At 39.3% G+C, this 16,912-nt stretch overlaps 1 protein-coding gene across 4 annotated transcripts in view; it reads left to right on the top strand.

The window, feature by feature from the left end:
• The window catches only part of lama2 (laminin, alpha 2), a 363,864-nt gene that overhangs the window by 119,868 nt on the left and 227,084 nt on the right, over positions 1 to 16,912 (top strand). For all 4 annotated transcript variants that reach the window (XM_080192473.1, XM_080192472.1, XM_080192475.1 and 1 more), the window contains exons 4-10: positions 364 to 606; positions 3,772 to 3,951; positions 6,362 to 6,451; positions 8,224 to 8,341; positions 11,622 to 11,800; positions 14,105 to 14,204; positions 14,302 to 14,462. In XM_080192473.1, coding sequence (XP_080048599.1) covers positions 364 to 606; positions 3,772 to 3,951; positions 6,362 to 6,451; positions 8,224 to 8,341; positions 11,622 to 11,800; positions 14,105 to 14,204; positions 14,302 to 14,462 — 1,071 coding nt within the window. The remainder of the gene's footprint in view (positions 1 to 363; positions 607 to 3,771; positions 3,952 to 6,361; positions 6,452 to 8,223; positions 8,342 to 11,621; positions 11,801 to 14,104; positions 14,205 to 14,301; positions 14,463 to 16,912) is intronic.

Raw genomic sequence — 16,912 nt, 5'->3', positions numbered from 1 at the left:
GCAGAAAGGTGGAGGGCTTATTTCCCTCTGTCAAAAACACTCCGGTGGGGCGAGGCAAGGTTTGGGAAAGGTGGGGCGTTGTTGGTGGGGAGCTGTAAAATCCAGACCGTTAACTGCAGACTGACCTCAGAGTTTGCTACATTTTAGGAATTATATCAGAGATGTTTCAATATTTTTGCACAAATATATCTGTATGGAAATGTATGTTCAAAATGATTCCAAACTAACACCTTCTGTGAAGAAGATTCATTCATTTTTAAAGAGAACTCCATGAAAATGTTCAGTTTTACAAATGAACTTGAAATTATGTTTACTGATTATTACTAGGAACTTGACACTAAATTAGCCATGCATATTTTATAGGTGTTCCAGATTGCATATGTTATAATAAAGGCAGCCAATTCTCCACGCCCTGGGAATTGGATTTTGGAGCGTTCAATTGATGGCATCACTTACAAGCCATGGCAGTACTACGCTATCACCGATACAGAATGTTTCACTCGTTACAACATTGTGCCTCGGCCAGGTAACCCAACGTACACGTCCGACGATGAAATTATTTGCACCTCCTTCTATTCAAAGATTCAACCTCTGGAAAATGGTGAGGTAAGGCTGGAAGTTAAAGTAAAAGTTTATTTATTAGTCACAAGTAGTGAAAGTCCCCTAATTGCCAAGTCTGGCGCCTGTTCGGGTACAGTGAGGGAGAATTTAGCATAGCCAATCAATCCAATCAGCACATCTTTGGAGTGTGGGAGGAAACCAGAGCACCCGGAGGAAACCCATGCAGAAATGGGGAGAATGTGCAAGGTTCACACAGTCAGTGACCTGAGCGGGGAATCGAACCTGGGCTCCAAGCACTGTGGGGCAGCAGTGCTAACCACTGTGCCACCATGCTGCCCTAAGCTGCATAATCCTGATGTTTCTTGTGTTAAAATCAATGCTGCATAAAATATTGTAATTAAAAATAAATGTAAACAGAATGGAATAGTGTAACTACTGATTCGCGCACAACATTGCGTCTATGCAGTGTGACCTGATATTACCAATAAATGTGAGGAATAACTTATAATAAATAATTTACGTCGTGTTGAACAATGACATCATGGGCTCAACTCACAGGTGAAAGGAAAGAGTGCACAAAAATGAAAAATGGTACTGCAGAGAAACTCAAGAAATACAACCCAGAAATTTCCTTAGGAGGCTGCGTGCCAGAGTAAGTGGCAGGATGTACCTGGCAGCATGCTCTACTGCCAACCCTCCTGATATTTATGAGGTCAGAGGGTATAGCCAGGTGAAGCAGATTTTTGATGCCCTGTGCATTGTCCCAGCAGAAAACATCACATGCCACACTGTAAGTGTGTTCAGCTGGGGCCATTGTAAGAAACTAATAGAAACTGCAACCCTGTCTGCTTTGAAATGTATCTATTTTTGGCCCACTATTTGGATATGTTGGCCCCAAAACTCGGCTGGGCCATCGAGCTAACCCCACTTCCTATCAACTACATATTAGGTCCTAACTGCAGATTGGAAATTGAAATTGCTGTTCTCAGGAATCCTCATCCTTTCTGTGTCACTGGCTTTGTAAAGGTGCAGCTGTAGACAACGGTATGACTTCCCTTGCAGGTTCAGGACTATAGGAAGGATGTGATTGCACTCGACAAGGCACAGAGGAGAGTCACTAGCATGCTGCCTAGGCTGGAACGTTTCAACTATGAACAGAAGCTGGTTAGCTGGATTCATTTCAATGAAAAGACTGAGAAGGGACCTGATTGAGGTGTTTAAATTCTGGGGACATAGAAAAGATAGATGGGAAGAAACGTTTCGCCTTAATAAATGGGCCAATAACCAAGGGGCACAGATTTAAGGTGAGGGGCAGGAGATTTATAGTGGTTTTGAGGAGAAATGTTTTCACCCTGAGGGTATTGGAATTCACTGCCTGAAAGGGTGGTGGAGGTAGAAGCATTTAGGTGAACAGTTGAACCGTGATAGCATGCAAGCCTATGGAGCAGGTGCTGGAAGATGGGATTAGATTAGATAGGTCTTGATTGCCAGCCCAGACATGATGGGCTGAAGGGCCTCTTTCTTTGCTGTATGACCCAGTCTATCCCAGTCTTGGCCATATCTGGCATACTGGTGACCCTGTGAACACCTTCAAACATTTTTTGATCATGATACGAACAGGACTATGTCCCGCACTTAGATTAATGTAACTCTACATTTCAAATTTCAATGGAATTACTGCTGAAACAAAGTGGCATCCTGATCATGAAAAATGCACAAAGAACTTTGAAGAAAAGGGTAAAAATATAATAATTTGTAACTCATCACCCGTCAGAATATGAGGGTATAATTTTCTGGATCTGTGCTCTTGCAGGCAGGATAGCCTAATGCACAGCAGATATTGGAAGATTGAATGTGCAGTGCTGTCCACAGAACCAGTGCAATTTTATGATATGCACTGTACCCGGGCAATCTATTGCATCTGGATGTAGACCCAAGGAAAATAGCAGCTGTGAAAGTTTTGAACTCTGAGATTCATCTTAAAGGTCACTATGGGAATTTTTTTCTGTGATAGCAAGAACAGCTTACATAAATGAGGATGAACAAGGGTGTCCATGCTTCTGGATAATGATTCCCTATTCTGACTGTTTTAATGGATTTTGAAATGGACAGATTTGTTGCATTTCTGCCACGATTCTAAAATATCAGTAATTCCTTTGAGCCTCGCCTCCTCTCCCTTTGAAAATTGGCCTGACAGGAAAATATGTCAGAAAGCTGGTGTGTGCTGTTTTTGATAACTAAAGGTAAGTTTTCACCATACGTTTAGCAGTAAATTTGTTTCATTGCAGCTCCTTCATTCTGTCAGATCAGAAACAGAGATAAGGACAATTTCAAACTTTCCCTCCCATCAAATTCAAAAAAGCAAACTTAGTGGTGTAGGAGACATTAGCACAAATTGGAACAGAATGGCAGATTTAATCAGGCCCTGAGCCCATTTTGAGAAAGGCAATCAGTTGTTCCCCCTGCTTCGCCTAAGTTGTCACTTACCAATATGATAATCAACCAGCTGGGTTGGCTGTTTAAGTGCCAGTTATTGAATAACCTTATGAAAACAACATCTGGAAGCATATTATGTTGACATAGTGGTTATAATGTGAAAATGCCTGCAGTAGAGAGGAAACAAAAGACATTTGTAACCGGATCAAGTCCTTTTGTTTCGCTTTTGTAAATTAGAACTATTTCTGGTTGCTCACATTTATACTGGAAAATATTTGCTGAAGCTTCATTACTTTAAAATTAACTCCCTTGTTCAATATAAGTGAAAGAAGTAATCCAAATAAATAATGTCTCCAGTTCCAGACATGTAATTATTTCAACCATCTGTGAACCACTGTGCAATTGTTTGCGCATTAAAGAGCTGTTATTACAGCACAATGGTCAGATATGATTTGTGAATTAATATTTTGAAAATTACCAGTAACACAATTTTATAAGTGAAGTATTTCTATGCGGTAGGATGAGATAGAGGCAATTTTTAAAAAAATATTGACTGTTTGGCTTGGTCAGTTAAACAGGTAGAATTCAACAAGCAGTATATTACAGTTCTTAATGTGACGCTCTCATTCAGCAATGTCATTTTACTGGCAGATGCTTGGAGAATAAAGGATATATTTGTAAACATTTGATGAGCCTGAATTCCTATAGCACACTTGTGAACCTGAAGTTGAGTAGTGGCTCGTGAATATTAATATTACCCTATTTTTGGTTCAGATTCACACTTCCCTTATTAACGGGAGACCAAGTGCTGAAGATCCATCCTCAACTTTACTAGAGTTCACCTCGACTCGCTACATTCGCCTGAGGCTCGAGAGAATTAGGACCCTTAATGCTGATCTTATGACATTAACAAACAATGATACAAAGGATATTGACCCTATTGTTACAAGAAGGGTGAGATTTTTTGCCTTTTGTTTAAAAAATGTCAAATTTGAGTTATATTACATTCAGTAATTTAGCTATGATAGTTTATTTTTTGATTGGGCTCTAAATGATTTTAAAATTCTTTGGCTTTAAGAAATCTTATTAAAGTAATGTTCAATTAAATTATTCTTCTGTTTTATTAAATATGCAAGCCATTTCATATCTTAAGTTGTAAGTTTATTTAAGTCAACTCAATTATGCACAATAATATGGATAAATAAATACAATATATAAATAAAATGCAGCTATTTCACCCTCATGGCACTTTCATACTTGGATTGACAAAGTTTAAGAGTCCGGCACATAAAGGGTTAACGTTGGGAATGAATACAGTACTGAACGCACAGTGATGGGGAAGGCGATGGCCTCATGGTATTATTGCTAAACTATTAATTCACAAACACGTCTAATGTTCTGGGGACCTGGGTTCGAATCCTGCCTTGGCAGATGTTGGAATTTGAATTCAATTTAAAAAATCTGGAATTAATAATCTACTGATGACCAAGAAACCATTATCAATAGTTGGAAAAACTCATCTGGTTCACTAATGTCCCTGAGGGAAGGAAATCTGCTGTCCTTACTACATCTGTCCTACATGTGACTCTAGGGCCACAACAATGTGGTTGACTCTCAACTGCCCTGGGGCAACTTGGGATGGGCGATAAATGCCAGTGATGCCCATATCCCATGAACAAATTAAAAAAAAAGATGTTAGAGAACACATGTCATCCCATGTAGTGTTGGACAGAGCCATGTCTAGAAGCCAGCATGGAAACAGCTCCTTGGTTGGACCTTTACTGTATTTAAGTGTATAATTTCTAGTAGTTGATAAATACTTACTGTTGAACTACCTAAGACTATAAATACTTTAATAAGATTTACCAAACTACACCCAACATTCAACAATAGTGTAGTAATTATGATACTAAACACATAATCCAGAGCTTGAGTTTAAATCTTGCCATAACAAATTGTAGAACTGAATTCAGTAAACTGGCAATAAATTGGTTAGTACTAGAACATGACCATGAAAACCATTGAGTTTGTTGTGGGGGGAAAGAAAGACTAGTGATTCACCAATGGCATGAACTCCTCTCGAACTTGTGACTCTTATTGTCCTCGAGGAAATTAGAGATTTATTCGGTAAGCACTGTGGTCATGCTCATCTTGCAGTATCACAAGAACAAATTCTTAAAAACAATTAAGGAAATGCTGCAACTAGTGCAGAGCTAAAATTATGTGAAACAATGTAGTTATGCTTGATCTAATACAAAGCTGCAGGACAACTGGACTAGAAATTTGTTAAAATCTGCATATAGCCTTGGATGACACAAAAAGGTATTAATTTTACTAAAACTATTTAAGATTGTGCTTTATCCACGTTGCTAATTTTACATTGCAGTAAAATGGATAAAATTAATGAAATACAAGTTTCACTGGAAGTATTAATCTTGGATGATAGCTTTTCATAGGATCATAGAATCCCTACCGTGCATAAGGAGGCCATTTGGTCCTGCAAGCCTGCACTGACTGTCCAAAAGAGCATCTTATTCAGGCATGCCCCCACCTGCACCCCCCCCGCCCCCACCCCCCACCACCTCATCCCGACCCTATCTCTGTAAACCCATGCATTTACCTCACTAATCCCCCTAACCTGCACATCTTTGGAAACTAAGGGGCAGTTTAATATGGCCAATCCACCTAACCTGCACATCTTTGGATTATGGGAGGAAACCAGAGCACCTGGAGGAAACCCATGAAGACCTGGGAGAGTATACAAACTCTCAGGCTAGAATTGAACCCGGGTCACTGGCGCTGAGAGGCTAAATTAGCAGCAGCTAATATGACTATTCAAAACATTTTAATATTGATCATTTGGGATAGGGAGAAATTGTTATTTTATAATGATAGTGATAATAGCAATGATATCAAACATTTGCATTTTGTAAAATCAGACTTGATTATTGGTGATACAAATATACAATATAAATAGCTCTTGGTATTAGAAAGGTTTACTTCATCACCACCAAATAGTGACACAAGCGAGTGCTAATTTGTTTACTTTTTCATTGCCAATGACCAAGAGGTTTGAGAACGGGATTGTTGATTGTGTGTGAAGCATAGTATCCAGTTTGTGGCTCCTTTTCTCTTCTTGCGCTCTAAAATTAGTTTTTATTTTGCTCAGCTGGACTGGATTTAACTTGGAATGAAACCTGCCAGCATTTAAGGTTAGGGTCCTCTACTTAACTAATGGTATGCCCTGGTTGGGAAAATCAACTGTGTTTGAGGATCTCATTTCAATGATCACATCCATAGTAAATAAGATAGAATAACATTTCACATATTGATGTTTATAATACTTGTCTTTTTTCCCTTTTAGTATTACTACTCTCTGAAAGATATTTCTATTGGTGGGATGTGCATCTGCTACGGACATGCAAGTGCTTGCCCTCTTGATTTAGTAACAAATGTATGTATATTGCTTTTTTTTCGAAAGTAATGTAGAGATGTGTCGTGCATTTGGTTTCTTACTCAGAAAGATTAAAAACAAATGTTATAAAGCCCACTCATGGTGGACTAGCTAAAAGGTATATGTAATTCTCAGACCACCTTTATCAGGCATATGTTCAATCCTCCAAGTAGCTGATTGAATGCATTGGTATAGACCTTCCAGAATTCAACAAATAATTTTTGGATTACTCGTGAAATAAAAGATAGTATACATCACCCTGCTATTCAACAAAGGATAGAATGAGAACAGGGAACCTCAGTCCGGTTAGCCTGACTATCAGTACATGAGTAAATGCTGGAACCTATTATTAGGAAAATGGTAATAAGGTATTAGGAATTCATATTACAATTGAACAGTTAGTGTGGAGACCTGTGACCAGCGGTATGCCTCAGGGATCAGTGCTGGGTCCACTATTATTTATCATTTATACTAATGATTTGGATGAGAATTTAGGAGGCATGGTTACTAAGTTTGCGCATGACACCAAGATTGGTGGCATAGTGGACAATAAAGAACATTATCTAGGACTGCAAAGGGACCTTGATCAATTGGGCCAATGGACTGATGAATGGCAGATGGAGTTTAATTTAGATAATTGAGAGGTGATGCAGTTTGGTCGATCGAACCGGGGGAGGACTCAGTTAATGGTAGGACATAGGGAAGAGTTATAGAACAAAGAGATCTAGGGATACAGGTTCATAGCTCTTTGAAAGTGGAGTCACAGGTGGACAGAGTGGTGAAGAAGGCATTCAGCATGCTCGGTTTCATTGGTCAGAACATTGAATACAGGAATTGGGAAGTCTTGATGAAGTTATACAAGACATTAGTAAGGCCACACTTGGAATACCGTGTACAGTCACCCTATTATAGAAAGGATATTATTCAACTAGAAAGAGTGCAGGAAAGATTTATTAGAATGCTACCAGAACTTGATGGTTTCAGTTATAAGGAGAAACTGGATACACTAGGACTTTTTTCTCTGGAGCAAAGGAGGCTGAGGGGTGATTTTATAGAGGTCTATAAAATAATGAGGGGCACAGACAAGGTAGATAGTCAATATCTTTTCCCAAAGGTAGGGGAGTCCAAAACTAGAGGGCATAGGTTTAAGATGAGAGGGGAGAGATACAAAAGGGTCCAGAGGAGCAATTTTTTCATGCAGAGTTGGTGAATGTCTGGAACAAGCTGCCAGAGGTAGTAGTAGAAGCTGGTACAGTTTTATCTTTTAAAAAGCATTTAGACAGTTACAAGGGTACTTTGGGTATAGAGAGATATGGGCCAAATGCGGGCAATTGGAACTAGCTCAGGGGTTAAAAAGAAGGGTGGCGTGGATAAATTGGGCCAAAGGGTCTGTTTCCATGCTGTAAACCTCTGTGACTCTATGGATTATTGCAGGGAAATTGTGTTTTTTGAAGTTATGATTTGCAGGGTAGATAATTGAATGTAGCACATTTGAATTTTCAATAACCATTCCATAAAGTGTCAAACAAGAAGATATTACACCAAATTAGCATTCATGGAATTGGGGGATAATTCATTGGAATGGATTAATGATTGGATAATGCACAAAAGACACAGAGTAAGAATAAGAATTTTTTTTGGGTTGGCAAGTTGCAACAAGTAGGGTATCACAGGAGGAGTGGCTGTGGCAATGAAATAACCATTTGTTAACTATTTAAATTAACAAATAATTTGAGTCCATTTCATTTGAATATGTTCCATCCATCTGGCAGAAATTCAGCTGCAAATGTGAGCACAACACCTGTGGAGATAATTGTGACCGTTGCTGTCCTGGATTCCATCAGAAACCTTGGGAAGCTGGAACATTTTATAGCAGCAAGTTATGTGAACGTAAGTAAATAAATAAACAGATCACTCTGCAAATGGATCCATCATTTGCAAAATGTTCTGCCTCATTTATTTAAACAAAACAGTGGATCTGAGGTTTGTTGAAAACCCTATAAATACGAATGTTATTTTAATGTTGATTAATTATAGCTTAACGGTATTGTTTACACTGCATTCAAATAAAACTGCTCTATTTATTGTACATGTTACACCAAAGTAAATTATCAAAAGAGTCATAAGTCATATGCTGACAATTTATTATTTTAAATGTCAGACTACTTGGGGGAGACACTCATTTGACACAGATTTCTGCTAAATCCCCCAGGGCAAGCCCTCTTTGGGTTCTGCAGGTATTGGGCCACACTGATGCTTGTCTATGGGGCATCAACTCAAGTCTGCTAGTGAACAGATTTGTACCCGCTTTCTTTTGAAATGATGTTGCACACAATATGCAGATAAAAATGTCTAGATTGGTTAAACCAAAATTAAAATTCCTTCCTTGTGTCAGTGACATGGTGTGAAGATATTCAAAGAAAGGAAAACATTGACCCAGGGTTTGTTGCATCAGGGTATCTAATGGATCGTTCATTAGTTCGACTTGTCCATGTTACATTTAGGTATTTAACTTTCTTTTGGCATGAAAATTTTATAAAGTTGCAAGCTGGTAATGTTTCAGCAAGTGGTATATCTAGCCTGAGTGAATAAGGCAATTAAGTGGGCATCTTTTACCTGATTAATTTGAAGAATTGAGAACTTAACAAAAGAACAACAATGAGGAAAGTTTAAGTTAGAAAAGCCAAATTCAATGTCGCATAAGATGCAGAAAGATAAACAGAGGGAAAAAAGATTGCACGAAGGGGGAAAGACGGAGAGAAAGGTTTTTAAAATGAAAAAAGGGCAAAATTAGTACTTGAAAATCTCTCATAACAAATACAGCCTGAAGGAATGAGACTCCACATTTTAACAGTCAAACATTGAGATGCCATTTGGAAAGCTAAATACACTGCAGCAATTTGGCAGAAATACTTGGATATTTGCATTTAACTGTGTACTAACCTCTCAATTTAAGTTTGTACATGAGTAACAGTGAACACCATTAACTTACACTGTTACTTTGACAGTAAGATTTGAGCCATGAATGGTTGTGTTAGTCTTTCCTAGTCTTTTGGGCCCATTCATTCATTTGAATAGATGAGGGGACAGGACTGATACGAGTTTTAAAAACAGTTTTCTTTTATCAAACAGAACTTAAAATATTAACATGATTAAAGAAAAAAGAAAAAGCAAACTTGGAGATTGGCTTCTACTGCCAGCCCCTGTACTGAACTTGAACACACTGAACAGATCTTGAAAACAAACTAAAGGAACACACACTAAAATCCAAACTGTATTTCACCATTACCTCGTTATTGGAGATGTTTTTCACAGTCTGTCTCCGTCTTAGAAAACAATTCTTGCAGGTGCTGTTATGAAAAACTTATTTGCCTGCATTGTGAACCCCTCAGAAATGCAGTCAATTTCTAGCTAATCTTTAACCTTCTGATTCAATATGTAGTTAAGTTAGCAGTCAATTGTTAAGCTTAGCAGAGTTAGTTGCATGGGCAGAAACAGCTTAAAATGAAGATTTTGCATAAACTGAAGCAAACAGGGCTAAGCATAGCATCTGGTTTAATTTCTGATGGTCTACAAAAAACGATCTGTTTTGCTACTTGGGAAAAATGTGTTCGTAGAGAGTTCAAAATTAACAAGAATGTAAATAATGTTAATGGCACCATGTATCTTTTATATACTACAGATCTAAATCTGGCAATTACTTTTTGCTTATTTGATCTATTTTCTGTTACATATGTTGATTACCTATCATCACCAATTTCCTGTTATGCATTGTTATTACACTTATATCTTCAATATTTATTGTATTGTATTTTATTGATTCAAAAGTAAAAGTCAGCGAGGAGAATACAAAAGATAGGGAAGGAATGAATCAAAAATAAGGAAAGGAAGTACAAAACTACCATTCAAAAATTCCTAAGGACTTACGAAAATAACCAATCTCAAGTGATCACTCAGGGGATGCAATAAGTAAACATTATAAAGAAAAGGTAAATTAATTATTTAAAATCTTTCAAAATGTTCTTTTCCCCACAATGTTTGTAATATCCAAAGTAAAATTCTAAATAGATCCCAGGCAGGTAGATGCAGTTAAGGTACAAATGAGCCATTATCTCTATAAGAGATATTCAAATATTGAATGCAGCGCAGGGAGAAACATTAGGCAGACTTATGGTGAGGTATTTAGGCCTAGAAGGGGGGGAATTCAGAACTGATCTTATAGATCAGTCACAGGTGGTTAAGTGATGGGAACTGTAAATCCAGAATACTCCTCAAAAATAAATTTTGAAAGTAAGGAAACGGTCTCAAACTCATAAAAAGCAAGTTTAGAGCTGGTATCTGGAACTGTTTTTCTCTGTGAAGTTTGACCAAAACATCCGGCTTCTGGGTTCAGCATAGGTGTGAAATTCCAAGTGTCATTTAAGAAACAGTCAGATTTTATTTTGGCTTTTGAGTTTCTCTGGATGGATGAATTAAGATGGATCAAAGGTCTTTTCCAATTATAGGCTAGATTTAATTCAGCTGGTCGTGGCAGGAAACATGCTGACTGGGACCTATTTAGTTTGGGAAAGGCCCTTCATCAGTCTGTCCGCAACAACAAGACCTCTCCCAATTAAATGGGAGGACAGAAGGGGCTGACATGGGCTTGAGCAGCTGGAAGTCAATTAGTGAGCCAGTAGCCATCTTTGAGGCAACTAAAATTTAATGGTGGCTCTGGGATTAAATGGAGGCAACATGCTTTATTGTGCCCATGGCAACCTATCTAGCAAACCCTGCCTGTGACCAATTGAGGAATCTGGCATTGGGTAGGGGGTGGCAGCTTGCCATCCTTCTCCCATGACTCCCATCCTGCAATCTGCTTTCACTTACCTTTGGTCTGAGGTCCCACAATGTTCCTAGGCCTCTAGTGGGTGCACTGTTGACAGCTGGCACCATTTTCTCAAGATAGGGGAGGAAGGAACACCAGAAGCTGATGCCAGCTCTCTGCACATCCTAGTGACTGGACCGATGGTGCAACCAGGTAAGCTGGGAAAATAGGCAGTCTTTCTGCCTGTGAGTGAGAGATGTGCTTTGTTGAAAAGGAATTAATGATCCAAGCAAAACAATCTTTAAAAATTCCATAAGTTTGTGACATTATTTTGCCTTACCAAAGCAACCTTTATCATTTCAGAATGCAATTGCCATGGAAAAGCGAGAGATTGCTACTATGACCAGAATGTAGCAAACAGGAATCAGAGTTTAAATATACAAGGAGAGTACATTGGTGGCGGTGTATGTACTGACTGTGCTAACAAAACAACTGGGATAAATTGTGAGACCTGCATTGATGAATACTTTAGGCCGGAATGGGTACAGTAACAAAGATTTTTGTTCTGCTTGCTTCTTTTCCCTCAAACCTGACAATTCATACATGGATAATGTTTAAGAATGCATTACAAAAGCTTTGGTTCCATAACACAACTTTCATTTTGCCCCAGCTATAAATAGTGTGCAAAACTAACTTGGAAACCAATAAAAATGATCATCCATGTGTAGTAATCTTTCATTTTATATAATAATAGATAGATGTAGATATGAACATAAAAAAATTGGGAGGATTTTTCCAGCCATTCCCACTTTGTTTCATTTGTTTCATGTTCTCAGCAAAATATGGAATTGGATTAAAAAATTAATTTATCTTTTCTGCATTTTAAAATTAGAGATCACACACAAGACCTCATGCAAGTGGTTCAATGAACTTGCCACATCCAATGCATATCAAGAAATCATGTACACGCTAATCACAATATTTTGTGCTTTGAAATGAATGGATAGCAATGTGAGGCTATGCAAAGTTTACTCATTTAATTTTGTGACCCAAAACCCCCTTTCCCCATTTTTTCCTTTCCTTTCCGCAGATGCTGGTTAGATGAAGTTGGATTTGGAATTTAATTCCTGACCCCAAAGGGAATTTGAAACTGAGGTCTTTTGAACCAGGTGGGAGGGTGATGGGTGGGGCCCCAGTGCCTCTTTCCCAGTGAAGTTTGCGGCAGGATTGTTCATGGATAACCTCCCCACCTGTACACTAATTGAGGCCCTTAAGCAGAAAAGTAACACTCATCATTAGTGCTCAATAAGTAAAGCTCAAGGGTCACATCATGTCATCTTTGGTATTCAATCATCAATGACACCAAGATTGGGGGAAAGGCAAATTGTGCGGAGGGTGTGGAGAGTCTGCAGAAGGATCTGGATAGGCTGGGCGAATGGGCCAGGAAATGGCAAATGGAATTTAATGTTGGCAAGTGTGAGGTGGTCCACTTTGGTAGGAAGAATGGTAGGAAGGACTATTACTTACGTGGCGAAAAACTGCAGCAGGCGACGGTGCAGAGGGACCTCGGGGTCCTTGTGCATGAGTCGCAAAAACCCAGCCTGCAGGTGCAGCAGGTGGTCAGGAAGGCGAATGGGATGCTGGCCTTCATAGCGAGGGGGATTGAATATAAAAGTAGGGAGGTCTTGCTGCAGCTGTATAGGGCATTGGTGAGGCCGCATCTGGAGTACTGTGTGCAGTTTTGGGCGCCGCACCTGCGCAAGGATATTTTGGCCTTGGAGGGAGTGCAGAGGAGGTTTACTAGGCTGATACCGGAGTTGAGGGGGTTGAGCTATGAGGAGAGGCTGAATAAACTAGGCTTGTACTCGTTAGAGTTTAGAAGAATGAGGGGAGATCTCATTGAGACGTATAAGATGATGAATGGGATGGATAGGATAGAGGTGGAGAGACTCTTCCCGCTCAAAAAAGACAGTAGGACTAGGGGGCACAGCCTCAAGATAAAGGGGAGGCGGTTTAGAACGGAGTTGAGGAGGAACTTCTTCACTCAAAGGGTGGTGAATCTCTGGAATTCTCTGCCCGTTGAAGTGGTGGAGGCTGCCTCGCTAAATATTTTTAAGAAGCGGGTTGATGGGTTTTTGATAAGAGAGGGGATTAAGGGTTATGGGGAGAGGGCGGGAAAGTGGAACTGAGCCACGACAGATCAGCCATGATCTTATTGAATGGCGGGGCAGGCTCGAAGGGCCAGATGGCCTACTCCTGCTCCTATTTCTTATGTTCTTATGTTCTAATAGGAAGGGCAATTGCCGGCCTACCAACACAGAACAAACTCTGTCATAATTGCTTGCAGCTCCTGGGGTGGGGGCTTTGGAGCTCTTTCATTGTCAAGCACTCAGTGCATGAACAAGGTGATCAGCATCCAGAAAGGCTGGGGTGTCACTGAGAGCCACCCCTGCAATTTTTTGCAACTCCCCTTGTCCTCCCTAGCCAGCAACTCATCGCCTATCTATGTCCCCCATTCAGCCATCATTATCATATTGCCTGGTCCTTCTATGATCCTGGATCTCTGGTGGCTACATTGCTGGCACTTAGCACTGTTCTTCTAATGTTGCTGATAGTGTCCAAAAGGATCAAAAACAAAATGTGGCAGCTGCCAACTCTCACATAAGAACATAAGAACCCCATTGTAAGTAAATGAAACTTGCTCCAAAACCTTTTCTTTCAGTTAATTGGGTGCTAGAACTGTAGAGATTGGCACTATAATGCAAAGTACAATTTATCTTGCATAATATTATACAAAAGAGTATACTTCAATTGATGTGAATCAATCTTTTACAATTTTTTTCCAGGTTTCCCCTCATGAACCAAATCCATGCATACCTTGTTTGTGCAATCTAATTGGGTCCCTGCATAAAAAATGTATTAAGGATGTCAAACACATTGAAGCAGGTAATGTCCTTATGAAACATATATCATATGTCTGTTTAGCAACACTGAAGTGTTTCACTTGGCTTTTCACTACAGTAAGCTGTCATTATCATTCCAGGTCTGCTTCCTGGGTCCTGCCACTGCAAGGCTGGTTATGGTGGAGATAAATGTGACAGATGCGCATTTGGTTTCACTGGCTATCCTAATTGCATTCCCTGTGGCTGTAGGATTGATGGAAGTTTGAATGTTAATCCATGCATTGGACCATGCATTTGCAAGGTAGCATCGCACTTATTCATAACTAATGTTACTACTTAAGTGGGTACCCCATGGAATTTGTAAATTAAGTAGGGTAAAACATAAATGTTTAATTTTTTAAAGAAAAATATATTTTTATTTTTCTTTGGTTGAACATGATAGAAGTATGAACTTTCCAACGTATCGTTTAGAATTATTCATAAAATGTAAGTGATAAACTGAAAAAAGTATTACGTCTGCTATGGATAACTTAAAAGAAAACTGTTCATAAAGGAATCTCAATTAATATTTTTGTGATTCTGTGAGTATATGCATTTCGTTGATTTTGAGAACAATGACCAGGATAATGCCAGGTTTGTTTTCTCATGCACATTAAGTTAGCTATTTCCTTATTCCCTACTTCTGGAGTGATGTGGGTACTTCAGTTGGAGCAGTCACACTGAGTTGCTTCACAGAGCCTGTTTGGCGATTCCATCATGTTAGTGTATGTAAGCAAGGCTCCATCAGCTAGATGGTTCAAGCTTCCCACTATTATGATGAGGCGAATGATGCACGCACAAGGCTGGTCGGCCGTTCAATTAGCAAAGCCTGGCCCTGCACACTTATTTCAAAATGATTTCGGGAATATGAGTTCAATTCCTAGTTTTCCTATATTTTTATTAGTTTGTCTGCTCAAGACGTTAAGCTATAGGATATTTACTGTAAGCATATTGTTATTCTGTTTTTATTTACTTGTTTACCTCAAATAAATTTGCTTCACTGTTTTAAGCTTGAAACGATGTTTGAGAGTGGGATGATGTATTTGCCAAGATACATTCTGAGGCGCAGTTCAAGGTTCAGTGGTTACAAGTAATCAACAAACAAAATTCTTGTTCTGTTATCTGGGGCATATCAGCAAAATATATCTACCGAAGTAGAAAGGGCCGAGAGCTTCACGTTTTTAGGTGTACAGATCTGTCCTGGTTCCCCCATGCTGACACTATAGTTAAGAAAGAACACCAACGCCTCTACTATAAAGAAATTTAGCATGTCAGCTATGACTCTCAGCGACTTTTACAGATGCACCATAGAAAGCATTCTTTCTGGTTGTATCACAGCTTGGTACGGGTCCTGCTCTGCCCAAGACCGCAAGGAACTACAAACGGTCGTGAATGTAGCCCAATCCATCACCCATAACAGCCTTTCATCCATTGACTCTGTCTACACTTCCCGCTGCCTCAGCAAAGCAGCCAGCGTAATTAAAGACTCCATGTACCCTCGACATTCTCTCTTCCACCTTCTTCCTTCGGGAAAAAGATACAAAAGTCTGAAGTCATGCACCAACTGACTCGAGAGCAACTTTTTCCCTGCTGCTGTCAGACTTTTGAATGGATTTACCTTGCATTAAGTTGATCTTTCCCTAGCTATGACTGTAACATTACATTCTGCACTCTCTTGCTTTCTTCTCTATGAATGGTATGTTTTGACTGTATAGCATGTAAGAAACAATACTTTTCACTGTATGTTAATACATGTGACAATAATAAATCAAATCAAATCAAAACCTCTAAAAGCTAAGATCATCTTGAAGGCGTAGGGAGTTAGTTCTGCCCCATGAGAATGATTCAAGATACAAAAAAATTAGATTAAAAAAAGTAGGAAAAAATCCAAAATCCTGACAGTAGTCGGGGCAAGGTTGGCGGGGGGTGGTGTGGGGGGTGGGGTGCCGGGTGGTTTTGCTGACAAAAGAAGGATGGGAGGAATTTTGAAGGTTGATACTTGAAAACAACTCTTAAATTTTGCTAGTGATAACATAAATGATGCCAACTAACACAGAATTTGAAGTTTTAGTGATGTGTTTTCTCGGTCCTGCAATTTTGAGCCTTTCATTAAAGACGAGGAAGTCAACAAAAATTGTTAGATGTCTTTGCTTTTCATGGTATTGTCTTAATACCTGATTGCTTGGGATATTTTCCGGCTAACCTTCTCGGCAGAATGTTCAGACTTATGTCCTTTCGTTGGACCTATCTGATCTCCTGAGGTTTGCTTGCAGTGACTGGTAAAATACCTGTAATTGATGAAGTGTATGTTTCCAGCTCAGAGATAAGTGTCTATTAATGTTTTGTAGCTTGCTAGACTGTAGCTCTCGACTGTGCTTCATCAGTGTGCTGACTTTGCCCTGGCACGCACTTTATTGTAGAGTCATAGTGCATGAGATTTCGTCGGAAATGCTGTAGCCTTGATAACAGCTCAACAATTTCTTTTGGGTTCAGGAGAGTGACCAGAGGTTTATAGTTCACATAAGTCCTGAATTGCAAGCCCATTAAGTAATCTGAGTAATTTTCATGGGCTCATGTTGCTGCGAGTGCTTCCTTTTGAATCATTACATAGTATTTTTTCTATTTTATTAATGACGGAGAACGTAGTAAACTAGTTTTTTCCTGCCTTCCTCTGGATCTGTGGAAGTAACTACTCCAAGCCATGTGGTTGGT

Source organism: Carcharhinus amblyrhynchos, chromosome 7 (genome assembly GCF_965287045.1).
Source record: "Carcharhinus amblyrhynchos chromosome 7, sCarAmb.v2.hapA, whole genome shotgun sequence".
Classification (NCBI taxonomy): Eukaryota; Metazoa; Chordata; class Chondrichthyes; order Carcharhiniformes; family Carcharhinidae; genus Carcharhinus; species Carcharhinus amblyrhynchos.
The sequence above is the reverse complement of the archived record's forward strand: the minus strand, read 5'-3'. Positions and strand labels throughout refer to the sequence as shown.